Here is an 18,766-nt window from a genome sequence, read left to right as displayed (position 1 = left end):
GCAAAGCACAGAGATTTAAAAATACTATCTCAATGACCTGGGAGAGTGACAATGTCTTGATAAGAGCTACAAAAATGGGGATACAAACATTACATGGGTTAAAATCCAAGAGAATTTTGAGGAAAAAATATCACTTGTTTACTAAAACATCTAGTAGTTTTCAACAGCCATATGACAAAAAGAAACTTCATGCACAGGCACATCAGTCAGTGCATCAGATGAGACAGCTGAATACATGAGACAGTACACTGCCAGATCCACGTGCATTGTTTCCAGGTACACATGATCTGTAAGTATGCATGCACACATCACGCATACTCACACTGATGAGGAGAGAAAACTTTAGAGAGGAATCTAGTCAGGGAAACACAAAAAAATCCATATTCATGTGTCTGAGTTTGTGGGAACATTTACAACAAAGAAAAAGTATAGTTTCTAAATGGTAATTTCATGATTGGGTTGTATAACGGATCTGAAAATGGACATAACAATGTTGAATTAATTTAACTTGATTAAGAGGCACAGAAAGAGAGGTTTGCTTCAAATCTGGCAACTTTGCTCTGCAATTATACACTTCACTTCCCTTAATGTTTGTGCAAGAGGTTTCTGAAATCATTACCAAGAAGAAATTCTCTGGTGGCTCTGGAAGTTTTTGTGGATTCATGCTTTCTGCTATTTTATTCTAACAGTTGTGAAGTAGACTCGCTTGGACCACCATTCCCTCCTCAGCTGTCCTGAGTCTTTCACCACTGATACACATGCATTTTGGAGATTTTGACAGGGAATTGATTTAAACACTGCTCTACCTTAAGCACAGAAAGCTTTCAAGATTAGAACTCAGTAGTGTAASCTGCAGGTAGGTAAACTGCTAAGCAGAAAGATAATCATAATAYAGTGAAACACCAATTATGACTTGGGCCTCAGGGCATTTCCATATCATCAAGATTTTTGGTAGTTAAAACTGTGACTGCCAATGCTATTGCCATCAAAAATTTCAAATGCAGACGTCAAAGGGCACAGATCTGCTGGTTAAACTGCTTTTCACAAATAATTTAGGAAGCAGGTCCAACACYGACTATTCTACTTCTGCTAAGCAATTAAAATTTTAAACACAAGTGACTGAAACGGCAATCACAAGAAATGTCTTGGGCTTACTTAACTAGTACAGACAATTGGAAAATTCAGAACCATTCAACACCAACACTGGTATTGTGGTRAAAGGTGAAAACCTGCAAAATATGTACCTTTTCCACCAGGCACCAAACAGGCTTTGGTTTAGGGTTTCATCTGGCTGGAAAATCTCCTCAGGTATTATTTGACAGCAACTCAGAGGCAGAGAGTGCCACCTACTGTATGGACAGGCATGTGTGCATATAGGGAACCTGCAAGGAACAAGCCTYGCTTGGAAAATGTGCATGGATTTACTGCCTATGGATTTAATGCCTACCTGTGCAACAAAAACACCTAAAAAACCCATTATAAAGCTACCACGCTGCATACTGACTCTGCCCAAAACAACGAGAAAAATATATTTTCTAAAAATAACAGCTAAAACAAAAAAAAATTCCTCCAAAAAAAATCCAACAAGTCCTATCTTATTAAAAACATTCCTAGGGACACTACAGTTTTTKTTTCCAATCTATCAAACTGGTTTAATGAATTACCTTTGATTTCCGGATAGTAGAGAAAAGGCTTTGGTTCGCTTGTTTCTAGGTCAGATTTCCTACGCAGTTGTACAAATACAGATGCTGGCTTTGTGATATTGACATCTCGGTACTTGGGTGTTTTGAAYACAATAGCAAACTGTGAAGGAAACAAAGATARGCATATCCGTCATARAGCATGGGTTTTGGACAGCCTGGCYTTTACATTTGAGCTATTTGGTAGGCATTGTTTTATGGCTTGGGAGGCAAAAGTTCATAGCAAAGGGCTGTTACAACCATAAACTTGCATTGCAGTTTTCAGTTTCRCTTGTGAGGTTGACTCCTAAAGCCTTTTGGGAAAGACAGAACTGCCATACAAAGTGCCACCACATCCCACACTGTTTGTCCCCTMATCCTTTAGCATCTCTTCTGTGGCTTTCTCAGTGTGTTCACAGGAGCTCTCAGAGCTGTTTATAAATCCTACCCCAATTTGCAGTGGTGCATGTTAAAGCAATGGGGCTTTCTCCCAGTTTCCTTGTACTGTATTCCTAGTTACCTAATTTGTATCTTTAAAGAACTGTTTTTATTATTAGGAAGTAACCAACCAAAGAGGAGGTCAGTATGGGATACGGATGCTTTTGCCTAATTTACTAACTATAATATAATCCTAACTCACAGAGCTGGGAGAATCATTRACAAATGACAAATGCTCTGTTACTTACCTGTCTATGTACATCCGTAGGAGAAAAATCTCCAAAACCTTCCCACATGCCACCATTCTCATCCTCTTCATAGAAACGTATTTGAATATCATCTGCAAAGAATGAAAAAACACTCTGGGATATCTGTGCATTTGTTTAATCTTTGGCTGTGTTTTTTCAGACAAAACCCAACATGGTTACTTTTTGGCTGGATGACAGTATTACACAATACATCAACCACCTTTATTTGTTTTATGAAAACAACAGAAGTAACCCATTTTCAACATCAAGTTTAGATCAGCCTAATCCAAATGACTTCACTRAAGTTTCTATTTACTGAGCTGTAAAAAGAGAACTAGGTTCACATCATCTTCCTGTTCTAGGGTAATAAAACATTCCAGAGGAGCCTTATTTGGAACAAACATGTAAGGAGGGGAGAACTTGAAGCATGAAATGTAGAAACCACCCTCTCTCCTCCAACAGTTTCAGTTCAAAAAACTGTAGCAAAACCTGAAGTGTCACAGTTCAAGTTCCGCTTGCTGCTGGCAGAGTGCCACAGGTCAGAGACAGCACGGTGTGAGCAAGTGGTGTGGATCAGCAGGGATCCTTCACCCTCCAAAAAGCACAGGCCAGAAACATGGCATCTGGATTCTGCTCCTCTAAACCAATGCACTTTCATTCTCTTTGCATTTAGTGGTTTATATTTTTAGGAAAAGTATCACAGTAGTGAATTCTTTCCACAGCAGTSCTGGTGAGAAAAAGTTAGAAAAAGCCCATTTTCTCTGAGGGTGACCAATGCAGGGCAGGCTCCTGTAGCAGACAGACGGCTTCCCCTCATTCACCAGCTGCGAGTCTCAAGACTGTGAAGCACCACTTCCAGTCCTGCTCTCCTGCATGCTCAAGTTCCTTCAAAGCAGGAGGCTTCTGAAGGCAGTGAGGTCAGGGGAAAYCCCATCTGGCTGAGGGGAAACCCCACCTCAGGGCTTCCACTGAGTCACACAATTATTTATTTTGTGCGTATGAGTTATGTTTTATCTCAGTCYTTCTGATGGCAGAGGGTTGATGCACTATTAAAGGAAAATAGGTCTTTCAAAGTCCCTGAAAGTCCCCAAAGCTTTCTCTCTTCCCTAAGTGGTAGAAGGGCATTTACAAGAAAGAGAGATGGAAAAGGACAGCCTGCATCRACAGAAAATGTCACTGTGGTTTTAACAACATATGCAGAGACAAATTCCAAACAGATGAGAATGGGGCACCCACTCTACTATGCAATCTACACCAGGGTGTCTCAAATACTATCTATAGCTGAAAAATACAAAGGATCTCCCTCACTCCCATCTTTTTAATTTTTAACTTAGCCCAACTATAACCAACCACATTGAATCATTATCAATACAAAAATAAAGCATCCTAATCCACACTGCCAAATTCTGACACATTCAAAGCCATGAGCAGGGATTTAAAACAAACCTGTGAGAAGCTTACACTCARTAACCTCTACCATTAGCATATACATAAAAATGAAGTTATTAGCAGCAGTGCTGAATACATTAAGAGCTCGTCCATGGTTAACAATGAATGCTCATACTTATTCTTTACAATCAGCAACTTAATAATAAATCAGAAACTTCAGAAYAATTCAGAGCAGGTGTTAGTTAATGGAGTCAAACATCACCCTCCCCAAAATTCTAGAACATGAGCAAGGGCAAAAACTTARGAAGAACAAAGATGATCACATGGTCTCTGTGGAGGCAAGACAAGCTGAATTTGCTTTGCAATAGACCATTCTGATTYATTAATTGTCTGGACTGCTGGCTTGACTTCCAGAAAGGCTGAGTGCTTACAAATCCTGCTGCACTATCAGAGTGGGAGAACACTACAGACAGCACAGCACGCTTCATTGTACTCCAGATGAGCACCCTGGTGAGCCTTACTTGTGACTCTTACCTTTCTGAACCTTGTCACAGAGCAGGTAAATCTCTTCCCCTCCTGTCACACACCCTGCTGTTCTGTCCATTCTTACGATTTTTAGGTTGGAGGCATTGGGAGCTTCTGTTGAAAGGGAAGATTAAAAACAAACACCTTTGTAACGGCTTTGGATTTAAAAAAAATAACCAAGCACAATAGAAAGACAAGCCTCCAATACAACCTTCCTGAACATATCCGTGTTTTTCTAAACATGAATAAATCAAGGGCCTTTCATAAGAAAGACAATCTTATGTCTTCTAAGCTTTGACTGAACTGTGAACGACAAAATAAGGTCCCTGCCATTCCAGCACAATTACTGCACTAGCAAAGTAACCCAGAAGTGAACTGCATCCTAGACCCTGCCCTTGTACTCATTTTATGATAACAGGGACATACAAGAGAATGTAATTTTTTCTTCCCTGGCTTCTGGCAGAGTGACACTCTTGAGAGCTGTTTCCTGTTTCTCTTTCATGTAAGCATGCCAGTTTTTGGCCAGTGCACTGGACAGTGATAGAAAAGCCCACCTTCACAGATCCTATTAGAGCCATAAATAGACACCTATTGGTCCTCAAGGCAGAACTACTATCTCGTAAGCAAAAGCAGCTGTGACAGGCAAATTGTGCTACCACAAGTTATGTCTGTTGTGCAAAGAGGGTATCAATGGTGCCAATGAAGAGTATTTGAAAAGAAAAAAAACAAAAAAACCCAAGAAAAATCTCCTGAAATTAGCAATCAATAATTCACCTTGGGAGATCAGGAACCAGTAACTGACATCTGTGTAGCAATTTGCAACAGCAGAAACGTGCATACAAAATGTCCCCATTKTCTGTCTCCTTAGTTTAGGACAAAAATTTTGACATCACTACATTTCCCAGTTAACAGCAGGGACCAGACTATTGTAGAATAGTTGCATTTAATACCTTTTGATCTAGACTTTGTCCTTAAAAAGCAATGATATAGACACGACTGGTCCACAAAAGAAAAAAAAAAAGGTACTTTTTCTGAGTCATTACAGAATGACTATCAAGAACATAGGAATCCACAGGCCTCAGGAAGGAAAACTCAGGCAGCAGAAAAGGTTCAAGTAAGATGAGTCAGTATAATTTAAAAGCACAGGGGAAAATATGAAGTGAAAAAATTCACTTAGAAAGAAGACAAATAAAGGGATGCTCTAAAAAATACTGACACATCAAAAGGAAATGGATTGAGAGCTCTGGTTCTGTTATCTTTTAAAATATGGACAAGCAGATGGTCTGCAAAACTGAAAGGTGTCAAATTCTCAACAAAGATAGAAGCAATGTAATTTTTTTTCCTCACATCTCCTGTGACAATGCTTTGTCACAGAAAGCAACTGAAAACTGCAAAAATCAAGCCTTTYTCATGGATATAACAAGGATTTACAAAATCCTCATAATAAAAATARAAGTAGCAGGATTAAACATGCTAACAGCAACATAAAATCTCCTGTATAGCTTAGATCACTGTCTGTTAAAGAATGATACTGTATGGATGTGGACAGACATAGGGCTAATTATCAATGGGCTTGTTATTCATCAAATAAGGCTAGGTGAGTCCATGTACAGCAGTATCTACCTGCCATTTCTGTGTGCACAAAAGCTTGCCCCTTATTAAAAAGGGAATTRAAGACAAACACACTTACTGCTGTCATATATTGCATCTGACACAACGGGATCGAGTTTCCGTGTGAAGCTGCCGTTGCTGTCAGGAAGSAAGGCTGTGAACATGAGACGCACCACGCTGAGATCCATCTCCTTGGTCTGCTGTAAGGCTGCCTGGCGGATGATTTCTCTTTCTCGTTCTGGAATTGACAGACAGAGGAATTAACACAAGGGGTAGGGCATCCCTAACAAAACAGAGAGAACAAACAAACATCCAAAAGCATGRATAGTGAGGAAATGTCTTCTTTCACATTCAGCATCCATCGGGTTTTCCCTTTCTAAGCAGAGAGGAGCAGCAATTCAAATTATACTGCATTCATYCTGCAGTTTGTGCATCAGATCTTATTTAAGGTAAATTATATAATTATAAGACAGACAGAAAATTACTGTTTTCTGCTCTCAATTTATAAAAGTTGTGAAAAGGACAAAGGTCACAACTAAGGACACCAGAATTCTTGGTGTAAAGAGCGATACTAAGAAAGCTGGCCCCTCTCTACAGTACCTGAAAGCAACACAGACCACAGGTTTTACAGGGATGCAGGTAAAATGGAACTGAATTACACCATGCTCTCAAAAGGAGGTCCCTAAGTTAATTATGGATATCATGTCTTGCTGCAGTAATGCAAAATCGTTCTATTTAACAGCTCATTTAACAGCATAAGAGCAATGGACTATAGGGGCAGAGGTGGGTACAGGCAGCTGTGGAAGAAAATTGCTTCATTCTCATGTCTGTGTTGACAGCAGATTCTTTCTTTCAGATTCTCTAAAACATGGCAATGCACCCCCTCCTAAAAGCACACAGACATTGGCTGTTGCCCTACACAAGGTCTTCTGGCTAGGAACCTGTGTTTTCAGAAGCTCAACCTGTTTTTAATAAAAGACCAATTAAATCCAGGCCATCATTTCTACATACCAGTTAGCTGCCTGTCTCCACATCCTTCTGCCTGCAGATAGCTGAGTTCAGGATGCACCAGGAGTCCTGGGTTGTATCCCTTCTTGCAAGCATCTATCATGCGTGTTTCCAGAGTTTCAAAYACTTTCTTCTTCGTGACATGAAGTATTCCAAGATTTGCAAACCTGCCAAATTTTGAGAGAGCAAAATATTTTCTTAATGCTTTAGGCCAAAACTGCAGCAGGCAGCCTTTCTCTTGTGTAGGGGCAGCCACACAACTGGAATCTACAGAAGGGCTGTACAGCCTTATTTCGGCATTGTTAGCGTTTGAGGGAAAACTGTCCATCAAGAAAAATTCAGCCAAGATCACAAAAAGTGTAAAATGTGCCATATTATATGGCAGCAATTGTATGGGTGCAGAGCATTAACCTATGGTAGAAGCAGTAATCTGCCAGGTTTCAGACTTCYACTGTGAAAGCAACTTAGAAAACATTGGAATATCTGGTAGTGACACTTTGTTTGCTCTGTCTTGATAATGACATTACTATGCCATTCTGTGTGTCTGTTAAGTAGAGCAACTGCTCAGAGTATGCTCCATCTGTTCGAAATGGTTTGGAAAGCAAGCTAAGAAGCTGAGTATCTTCCAAAGAAAATGTTTMAAGCAAGGCTCTGGTCATTTTGCAAGACACTTTGGGTATCTATTTGAATGAAAAATTCCACAATACAAGGTGTGCCTTTGTAAAAATCTCCTGGCACATTTAAARATCAATTAGATCTGGAAGTATGAAAACAAGACAATAACTCAATTTTCATGTGGGTCAAGTGAGGACAGGAAAGCTGTTTCTAAACATCTGATGAAAAACAAGACAGGTTAGAAAATGAGCCAAACTTTTCAAGATGAAAAGGAGCATTTGAAATAAAGCTATTTAAATTATTTTSCACGGTAAAGTCAGTGCACTGGGCTTGGACATCAAAAGTTACAGTTTAAAAGAATCTTTCCCAACCTTCTCAGCTTTTTAAACTTCATCATCTTCACCAACAAAGACATTCTTGAGATCACAGAACTGAAACTCACAGCCAGCATGAAATCTGATCTAAGCCAGGAAACATAGTTGGGAGCTTCAGGTCCATTTACCGATATAAACAATTATTCTTTCAAATTAAACAAGAACAGGCCAACTACAATTTCACTACAATCTTACTGCTTTCAACTTTAGAAGTTTGACTCACGTAGTATTTTCTTGTTTATACGTGTCCTGCATTAATTTCAAATTTACTAATCCCATTTCCTTAATGCTTTTCATTACATTTCTATCAACAGATTTCAACAAAAGTAAAATATTGATCAAAAATAGTAACAAAAAGGCAGCACTAACTGTAGTCCCTTCTCTGATCAGAACTACTTACATTTTAAAGAATGGACTTACAATACAAATTTGGACTGCACATCAAGAGATTAAGTAAAAAATTAGTTACTTAAACTTACTGAGCTTGCTTAGGGCAAATTCTACAAAGGTGAATGAAAACGCCATTAAAATTTCTATTCATGCTACAAACAAAACAGAGGTCAGTGTGTGATGACAAGTGCTCTGCACAGCTGCCTCCTGGAAATATTTCTGTATGGTTTCTTACAACATTGTTGCACTCCCCTAGAGCCCAGGTTTCCAGAGGAGTCCCCAGACTTACCCTACAACCATGTCCTTGGGTCCTGCGTTCACCGTGCACACTCCATCTTCGCAGAATTTACCCACYAAGCTGTGAGCATGTAAGTGGACGTATTTCCCATTCGTTACTAACTGCACAATTACTTTTGCAGGTCCAACGTAATTGCAGATCTGTAAATAGGTATTAAAGAAGTAGGAGAGTTTGCCTATATTTTTTTTTTTAATGGAACAAGTAATTATTCCAGCTGAATGTTTTCTGTCAGCTAAGTACAATCAAGCTTACATAGGAGATACGTGCATGCATTTCTTAATAAAATATAAATGGCAAACTGTACCAGATAATCACTTCCTTTTGCAATTAAACTTGACATACAAATGGCAGAAGTACTGACCAAAAAAGCTGAAGGAAAGCCTCATCTGTGTCCTAAAACATGAGTCTCAGTTTTACATTCTGGCCATTTACTCCACATTTCTCTCCTTAAGTTTCAATCAGTACATGGAATTGTTTTGCCCAATTCAAAAAGACATTAAAAATTATCTTTAACGTTATGACTGTTTTAAAACATTTTGGCCTCATTATAATAACTCTTCAGGTAGAGACTTTACAGTGAATAAATTCTATATTAACARACATTTTGTTAGTTCAATATGCTTCATCAACACATATTACCCAGTCCAGTAAATATCTCCCTTAAGTGTACACAAGGATATATAATAAATTYCCACCTAGGATTTTGCTGGACTAGAACCATGGTAAGCTGTGTACTTTCTTGCATACATGCAACTCTGAAAGCCTAAAAGGCTTTTTTTCCCCCTTGTCATGGTTTCTAATCACCATACATTTTTAACAGCTTTTAATAAAACCGTCATGTCAAACAATGCCTCAAAACCCCAGCTAAAAATACTAATAACATACCATACTGCTAAGTTATTTGCTTTACATTTATTATTTAGAACTTTATTTTCTTTCCTCACAAGTAATACTCTGAGGCAGTTATGGGTTATGCATCACTTTCAAATTATGCTGAACATAAAATTACCCCACTTTCCAAAAAGCAAACATTACCTTTCCTTCCAATTCACTTAATTAACCCTTTTATCAATGTTGGGCTTTTCCCCCTCCTCCTCTAATTTTTCTCCTCATTTGCCTTGGGCAAAGTTCTTTGTATTACAGCAGCTTATAGATCTAATCAACCAAGGTATTAAAGGATCACGATAAACATTAAAGTGATGAATCAGTGATGAACTGAATATTTAAGGTTATATTGTTGATAAAATGCTGATAACAAGGGATTGCCTCGATTTCACCACATTACTGAGTCCTGCTAGCTTCCTTCACTCCAGTTAACCCCTCTCTTGAACCCATTCCATCACAGCTGAAACACTTTGCATACGTACAATGTGTGCCCTCCCCGCCTTCATGTTCACTGCTGAAAGCAAAAAAAATCCCAACTATGAAAAAGTTGTTCCAGGAGGAGCAGGTGTGCAAAAGCCCTCTAATTACATACTGCCTGCTAGCTAACTGTAGTTAACTGTGTAATTTTACAGTAATGTGCATTTTACAAGTGGCAATTTCTAAAATACAAGGCACAGGATACTCATGCTTCCCTCCTAATTCCAAACTGAAATATCTTCTGGACTAAAACAATACAGAGAAGCAGAACAATCACTGCTGGACTATTTCTGGCTTTTACCAGCAGGGAGAAAAATCCCTATGTACTTTTCACAAAATCATCTGAAAATAAAAATTGCTTCCTTTGGCGCTATGCTATGTCTCCACCACTGCTACAATTAACTTTTCTAAAAGGCGACTTAAAAGAAACCTCTTTCCATTCTACCCCTGACTAAATAAGCCTTTCCCTACTGTAAAGCTCCCAGCACATCTGTARCACTATATTCACTATGAGTAACACCGATGTTACAGTATCACATCAGAAACAATCCTTCATCAGCTGTAGAAACCACAGAGAAACCGGAGGCAGGACCTTGTGMACGTCAAGGACTTTCCAGCCTCTGAAAGCAGAACAGAACTGCAGTGGTAACCAGATTGCAATCTCCCCCGGTTACTCAGCTCAGCATGATCTTCACAGTCTCTCTCTCTCTCAGGGGAAAAAAACAAAAGGGCTCTTAAAATGTAATACCTTATGTAGGTCATAAGGCAAGAAAGCRCTATTTTTGTCATCCAGTCTGATGTYCTRTGCTGCAAAGRGGACAGAAYGTCTCTGAAACATCTTCTACCTTTWTTTCTTACAGACAGACTTTTCTACTTCATTTTGAGTCACTACTTCATTTTGGATAACTTGGTGTCCAGCAAAACAGTCTGAGTGGTTAAATATGTACCATAAATTATGTCTGAAACCACTTTTCAATGTCCTTGAACCATGCCACAATTTCAGAGCAATTTTAAATTTATTCTGGCACTAAGGTATACAAGTAACTATCACCTTTTGTGTAGGAACTTAASAAACACTGTCAAAGGCCTGAAAAGGTAGAAGGTATGTACAATGCTGAGTATCTACAGAAACCTTAGGGATTATGGTTCTGACACAAAAACGGACAGCATGAGGAGGGGATAGCATGTGGGTGCTGTGTGGCTCAAAATCAGAGCTGTGATCCAAAAAATAGCTACTGAACTTCAAATTAATGGTGAGGGGAAAAAGGAAAATAAGGAGTTCCTGGGCAGAGTATAGCTGTAATACTTGATTACATCCTGTACTGAAGCAGCACTCAATTAATMTGATAAAGTTAAAAGGCTACAGGCTGACATTTATCTGCTGTTTCTGTTTGTGAGATTTGTCTGAAAGATGAAAAGGACCCTGTGAACTTGAAACTGAGTCAATTTCAAAACAAGAGTAGAAAGTTTTTTCAGTTATTTCACATCCTCTTGCAATCCAGACCCCAGCCAATTTTTACCAACTTTACCAGTTTTYTTTTTCAAAACTTGACAAAAACTTTGTAAGAACATTTTCATACTTCAAAGATGTTTTTTTTCCAGTTACTCTTACAAGCAAAAAATGAACCCAACCGGCCAATAACAGGAGCAAATAATGGAAAAGACCATGTCAAACCTACAAAGCCAGCATTTACAAAAGCACCTATTTCTCTTTCTAATCCCTTTGATATTGCAGCCACAGCTTAACCTTCAGAGTGTGGCTACTGCTGTCCTCAATACATATACAAGARGTGTTCCACAGATGAGGCATCACTCACTCTTTATAAACAGCCTGTTTTTACACAGCAGCATCACTCTTTTTTTTTCAGTTGCTAATTAAAGACAAAATATTTCAGATGTGGTATGAACKGGTAGGCAACTGAATATTTACTTAACAGACTTCAGAAAAAGCAATGTAAAGTAATTTAAACCAGTGGGAGCTGAAGCTCTTCTGATCCTGACTGTGTGGTCACTCCAATGACAAAAACACAGAGCTAGGTGCTCTGCTTTACAAGCCCAACTAAAGAGACTCGGTGCTTCCCACCACCCAATTTGGTGCTTCAGCCAAATTAACCATACCAGTAAAAAGCTCAAATCTCACTGAATTTAGCTTTGGCTGAATTTGGTTCAGTACAGATTTTTAAGAGGGTGAAGATTTGTRGCAAAAAGTCTGCTTGTTCTTGTCTCATTTATTCCTTAATTCAGCTGTCACATGATTCTTTAACTTGTGATCAGCAATCTRTATCACTCTACAATTTAATTCATCTGTGGGAGGAAAAAGCAAATAAATATGCTCCTTTTGTCACCAAAGCTGATCAACAAAGTAACTTGACTGATTTTCCATAATTCGTCCTCCTGAACTCAAAGTAAACGTGCTGAAATCACTGATTTCAATAAGAACTCTTATCTCCCAACTGAGGATCATTTGGGATAGCTCAGCCATCYCATACAGCTCAGTGACTGGGTGGGCAGTTCTGGTCAGAGTGCCTGGTGCAGGGCTGCCTAACTGGTGAGCAGCTTGTGAAAATATTCCCGAGCCAGAATGCACCGTGCCCAAACTCTTCTGCAGAGAGATGGTGCTCTTTAGCTCGGGCACACCTCCGAACTCTGGGCTGAAGCTCATTTATGTCTAGCTCACAGAGAACATYCAACTCCAGACTGCAGCCACCCACATAGGTTTGCCCCCAGGGAGATGAAAATTCAGGACATTTCTTTCACTCCACTATTTTCAGCAAATTTTGTCACAGCTAGAACTGTATCAAGCACTTCAGTGTAAAACATGGACCTGCCCACACTAACAGCAGTGTGTATGATCAGGACATGTAGGGAGTGTTAACAGCCTGCATGGGAATAAAACGCCACGTCCTTGGCTGTCTTGAGAAAAAAAAGATTGGAATGTAGAATTGACAATGCAGGTGGCTTACAATTATAAACATTACTAATACTGTAGCTTTTGCAAACCTACCAATCCTATGCTGATGAGTAGAAAGTGACAGCTCACTAACCAATGTATGTTTGACACAAATGTATGCACTGGTTGCTAAAGTGGATAAAAGAGGCCTGTCCCAGAATAAAGGAGTTACTTTTTGTGTGTGTATATGTGTGTCTTTGTGTCTGTTATTTTATGTTGGCTGTCTGGCCAACAGCGACAAGGACACACACGGTAAATGTGTAAGGCCAGTGGACATTTTCTGGGCAAGTTTTTTCACATTTTTTCAAATATATTAAAAACAAGCAAACTATAAAAAAAAAAATTAGACAGTTAAGTATGCCGGTGATAACATTAGACTTTCTTGTTTAATCCTTTCTTTTTATAATACTGATTGCTCTTTACCCTAGACAAAAAGGTAATGATGAGTAAGGAGTTCAGAAGCTTTGATTTCAACTGTTATAGACATTAAAATCTTCCAGCCCTGTGTTACTTTTACTAAGTGGAYGAAAATGAAATTTAAATGAAGAATTTAAGGTTGCAATCATGAAACATAAATTCATTTTAACATATTCATTATCTACAACTTCTCTGCTCTCTATAATGACATGCAAGGTTACATAGAATCTACTGAATATGCAAGATGTTTTCTACACATGAGGATTACTATTAGCAAAGACAGGGCTAAACAATATATAAAAGCCATTAAGATAAATAAATCCCATTTTTGATATTATAGAAAAATATACACTGTTCTCTAGACTCCATTTGTCAGGACTGTCATTAAACAAGAGGTTTGACATCAATTCCACCTTGCTGGTCAGTGCAGATTTGTTTTAAGTGTAAAGATTGGCACTGCAGAACTGCTACGCTAACTTCTGCTACACTACACCTTCTACTAATATACTATACCAGAAGAGGTTAAACATGCAAATAAATACCAAAATATCTTGCTTAGTGACATAGCAAAATCTTCAACACTCCAGCCTTTGCATGGGAGATATGTCTTGATATGTTCCAGTTTAGATTTAAAAAAAAAAGGGTGAAATTGGACAGTCCACATTATGCAAGAGGTCACATCACATAAATATGTTTTCTTTTGGTCCCTAATCCAGAATCCTGTGAAAACAGAGTAGGGAGACTGCAATGATTTTTTGTGCATTAAGGATGTCTTCAGGACATCCCCTGGTAGGTACCAGTGAATTTTGAGAGATTGGTCAAGCAGAAAGCAGATCCCAATGTGAGCTGCACTGACCACACCATGTCCAAGGTTTAAAGATCTGTCACAAAACTCCCTTTTTCACACTACAGCCACAGCTCATGCTACTGTCCTTTCACTGCACTGTGATCAGCTAATGTAGGTTTTATGACAAAAACATTGGAACACGAGCAAAAAAAGAACCAAGCAGAGACAAATAATAAACAAATCAAATCAAAACAAAAAAAAAAACAACGCAACAAAAAATTGCCATCTTCAATTGTGTTCCCTTCAGTTCTGACAAAACACAGAAGAGACTTACAGGAAAAGGTGTGAAACACTTCTGGTCTTTACTGGCACCACTTGAATCAAGAACAGGCACTAACAAGCAATGGCCTTGAGGAATTTACTTGTGTTCCCTTGCCAGCCTCTCCCAGCAGGTGTTGCCATGTGGGGATTTGTACTAGAAAAAAACCCCAGATGCACACAGTAGGATTGTTGGGGGAACRGGGAAGGGTTGTGTGTGTGTAAGCTCTAGATGAAACTAAAAACTGATGATCAATGAAATTAGAAGGTTTGATGGAAAGCCAAAGAACATTCTGCTTTCTRTTTTACTCAAAGAGAAATTTCATTTCCTGTATAATTCCTTGTCATGCTATTATGTGACCTATGACACCTTTACACAGAATCTTGTAGTATTATCATTACAGATTGGATTGGAATGCAAAGATCTGGGTCAACTGAAGTATATGATTTATATCTGAAGATACCAGCGCAATTTCATTCCCTGGTTCATCATTACTGTCAAAACAGGAAAGAGAAAAGCAAGCAGATAATTTGCCCGGGCTAGTAAYTTTTCATAGGAGTTTTGCAAGGCTACATGAAATCAGCTTTCCCAGCTTCTTCTCAATTCACAAGACTAATAGCCCAGGCTACCTCAGCCAGCACTGATTATTTTCCATTACGTTATGCTTCTACTGATTCATTAGCAGATGCAACTGTTCCAACTCCAGCCTTTCCCAAGAACTGCGGACAAGATACTCRCACACTGAGAACAAAGAGGTGTGGCACACACCAAGGCAGAGGTTTACTGCTTGCCACTCTTCCCTCCCCTTCTTTCCCCATAAAGGAGTAAGAGAACACCAGAATTAGAATATATTAAGAAACACCACCAGCATTAGAATACATTAACCCTGCTCCTCATGAGAATCTGCAATGCCATGGTTCAAAGACCTAACACAATAGCAAGACCGAGGTTTGCATTTAAGTTTAAAAAATACTGAAAAGACACAGTGTAGCTTTTCCAGACTTTCACAGAAAAAAAATGCTGCAAGAGCCATAGGCAAATACAGTCCTTCAATCCCAGAACTATTAATCACTTTTCAAATCTGCATACTTCAYTTTTCAAACCTCCATAGAACATTCTTTTGATTAACATATTAAAATTTTTTTCCAGGGGGGAAAACAAAACCTCACCAAAAAAGTTCAGTGAACACCTGAGCATAACACTGTTCCTGTTAAAATGAGAAGTTCTATGTTGACTTCAAAGGAATTAAATTCTTAAGAATGGAGTACCCCAGAGATACTGAATAATTCTTAAGRATAGAGTACCCCAGAGATATAGGATAATGAACAGAAAAGAAAGGAAAATATGGTAAACAGCACCCTAGAGTGAAGAGGAACGATGGAGCAGCCTCATCCTTTGCTATAGGAATGGAGCAATTAAGCAGCTCAGGCCTTGCTATAACTGCACCTTAAGGAAGAGCTCCACTAGTCTGCCTAACAGTAGCGAGGTGGTAGGTGCAGGTAAGTTACTGCTCCACTGCTGGCAGATAAAAATGGTGGCAAAATAATCACACACATCTGAAGACAACTTTATTTTCAAAATCAATTACGCTTCAAAAATTGGGATTGAAAGTCTGAGCAACTTTCATAGCGATTTATGTTGCTATGCAGTAAGGTCCTACACACACACATTTGGTGATACTTGCATTGACAGAATTAATGCTTTATGTCCTTACTTTGACCTGAGGGTATGATTTTTTGTTCTTTTCACTAGAWGCACCAGGAAGCCCACCGTGTGAAGGCCCTTCACATACGTATCGGAAACGAAATCCCCTCTGTGGAAATAAAGGAAAAGAAACTTGTTCAGAAACAAAACCAAAGGAGAAATTGCACACATAAACATGAACATGCACACATRCAAACAAGACGTGCCCAAATGGAAAAGTTACAATTGTTCACCCCTGAAATGTTGAGCGCTGATTAACAAAGCACCACTGAACTGTAGCCATGGAGAAACTGTTCTATTTGCACTTTAACACGCAGCAGCAACCTCATTTTTTTCTTTAAGTGAAGATATTTTGAAACAGAGATCTATTTATACTCTTAAAATAGAAAAAAATTAACATGTAAAGAATGCCAGAGCAGATACTCTCTCCCAAGATTGCTRCTAGCTAGACTAAATTGAAGCAAATAATAAGGAAGTTCAAAGCATCATAAAGGAAAGAACAGGGGTGAAACAGAAACACTTCCTCCTTTGGGGAAAACCRTATGAAAGCTGTATGTCCGAGTAAAATCCAGAAACAGCACAAAAGCTACAGGCGACTCTGCTAGTTTTCATCTCAGCTACATAAATAGACATCTGAATGTATTTTAGAGGACAGCCACATATTGACAACCAGTCCAGGGCACAGCTCTCCATGATTCCATGATGAACATCCCCTTCATTTTATACAGTCATCTATAAGGCACGGAACATACAACTCTTAAGCAAAAAATACCTGGTAATAACTCTACTTAACAATATATTTCATGTGGTCCCCAATTTTATTTTCAGACCTACTCTCCAGTGCACAATTTCTGGCAAAATCCTCATCTCATACAGAACTCTCAGTGTCTGCGCAAATAGAACCAGTTAGTGTTGTAGCCTTTCTCAAGGATCATTCAGCTTCTTTCTAGTGTTGACAACTCTGAATTTCGAGTCTGTATTAGCTGAAAGCAAACACCATACCTTAAAATTACTCTGTAAGCAGCAGCTTCAATACCTATCTCACTAAAGCCTTTTCATGCTAAGAACTTGTTTCCTAGACAAAGGTAAAGATCTGMCTTTTATTCAGATACTGACCAATTGCCTTCCTAAGGTGAACTGAGTGACCTGACCTTGTGTACTGTGCACGAAGTGCCCAGATATGATGAGCTTGAACTCAGGCTGCCCAAAATGCAAYGCAGGCTCTGCAGTCAGGACTCATCACTCTGCTGATGGAGAGTCCCTCATCACCCTGTTGAATCCCTGCCCAGCTTGCTGCACAGGTACTGCACAAGAAGAGCCAGTTGCTGAGAAGCCATACATGTAAACATAATTTCTCCTCATGAACTGTGCACTGCAGGCCCCACCGTGCGTGGACACGGCCTGATTTGGGATGAACTAAAACAACCAARAAGAGGCAGCACATTCTGCCAGGAGTTCACAGTACACTGCTGTTTCACTCAGGACTGTGATGAAGAGTCTTACTCCTGGAGGGATGCTCAAGCACAAAAATATCTTTGGTGTGTGATTGAAACCAGTGCWCTCCACTGCCTCCTGGCCAGGGAGRCTGGGCTGCAGAATGCTTTGGCAGAAGACCAAGAGGAGGATGGGACARCTTTTAGCCACTGTCTTCCCCTGTTTACTGAACAGCTCTATAAGGTAGGATTTTATGAAATTCACTGGGACAGACAGGAAAGGCACCTCCATACCACACAGGAGAAATCCCTGTAATTGCTGGTGCCACCAACTAAAGGGGAGCAATACCCAGGCACACTCCAGGGCAATCTTTACCCAGCAATACTTTGTACATCAGTGGCATGAAAACTAATGCATTGCAATGATTTCTCCACTGTCAGAGAAGCATAGGTCAGTGTTTGCTACATAGCAGAGAAAAAGTTACATTCAAATACTTTCTTTCATTTTTCTTGGAGTATTCAAAACAACCATAACAAGAAAAGAATCTCAAAGGACAACTGCATTTCCTTATGACAAAACACAAAGCCAAAAGTTCCTGTAACTTGGGAATTKAATGCTTTTATCTTTAACTTCTTGTGTTTCAAAAGCTATGAAACAWATCCTAAAAATCTTCCATGTTTGATCTACTAATTTATATTTCCAAATACTGGGGTACTGTAACAGTCACTTCTAAGATGAAGAGTCTATACTTAGCAAGACAYGTTTTTAAAACCCTTAGGGTTTTTGGTATTATGACACTTCCAGGGAGAGACAAAGATGAAAACAGAACAAAACAGGAAATGATTTAACTAGAAAAGTAAAAGTTAAAACTGCTCATGTTCAAGTGCCACATTTGTTCTGAGAGTTCAGCCTTTTCTGTACTTTTTTTTTTTATTTAAATTGTAAGTTCATTCAAAGCTGAATGTAATAATACAGCTACCTAAGACATTTTCAAAATGTAGTCTCGTTCTTACCTGTTTTGGCTGCTCTATGATTTGAAGATATGGTCCATCTGCTAATATAAATGAAAGAAAGAAAAGTATTAATAGAAATTATATTTCTTATCACTATAACATGTAAGTTGTAGGGGTAAGATTATGTCCTTGAATGACTTGAGATAAAGTTTTTGAAAGCATCTAAGTCTCTTCAGAACTTGAATTTCAATAAATTATTTAATCA

At 38.9% G+C, this 18,766-nt stretch overlaps 1 protein-coding gene across 1 annotated transcript in view; it reads right to left on the bottom strand.

The window, feature by feature from the left end:
- Nucleotides 1–18,766, bottom strand: part of NFKB1 (nuclear factor kappa B subunit 1) — a 56,868-nt gene that overhangs the window by 18,602 nt on the left and 19,500 nt on the right. Inside the window, exons 4-11 of the mRNA XM_057384134.1 lie at nt 18,562–18,599; nt 16,125–16,223; nt 8,567–8,715; nt 6,902–7,065; nt 5,970–6,128; nt 4,289–4,393; nt 2,366–2,457; nt 1,665–1,803 (exon numbers count right to left, since the gene is read on the bottom strand). Coding sequence (XP_057240117.1) covers nt 1,665–1,803; nt 2,366–2,457; nt 4,289–4,393; nt 5,970–6,128; nt 6,902–7,065; nt 8,567–8,715; nt 16,125–16,223; nt 18,562–18,599 — 945 coding nt within the window. The remainder of the gene's footprint in view (nt 1–1,664; nt 1,804–2,365; nt 2,458–4,288; nt 4,394–5,969; nt 6,129–6,901; nt 7,066–8,566; nt 8,716–16,124; nt 16,224–18,561; nt 18,600–18,766) is intronic.

Source organism: Malurus melanocephalus, unplaced genomic scaffold (assembly GCF_030028575.1).
Source record: "Malurus melanocephalus ecotype Western Australia unplaced genomic scaffold, MMel_1.1 scaffold_688, whole genome shotgun sequence".
Classification (NCBI taxonomy): domain Eukaryota; kingdom Metazoa; phylum Chordata; class Aves; order Passeriformes; family Maluridae; genus Malurus; species Malurus melanocephalus.
This window is presented reverse-complemented; position numbering and strand designations above follow the sequence as displayed.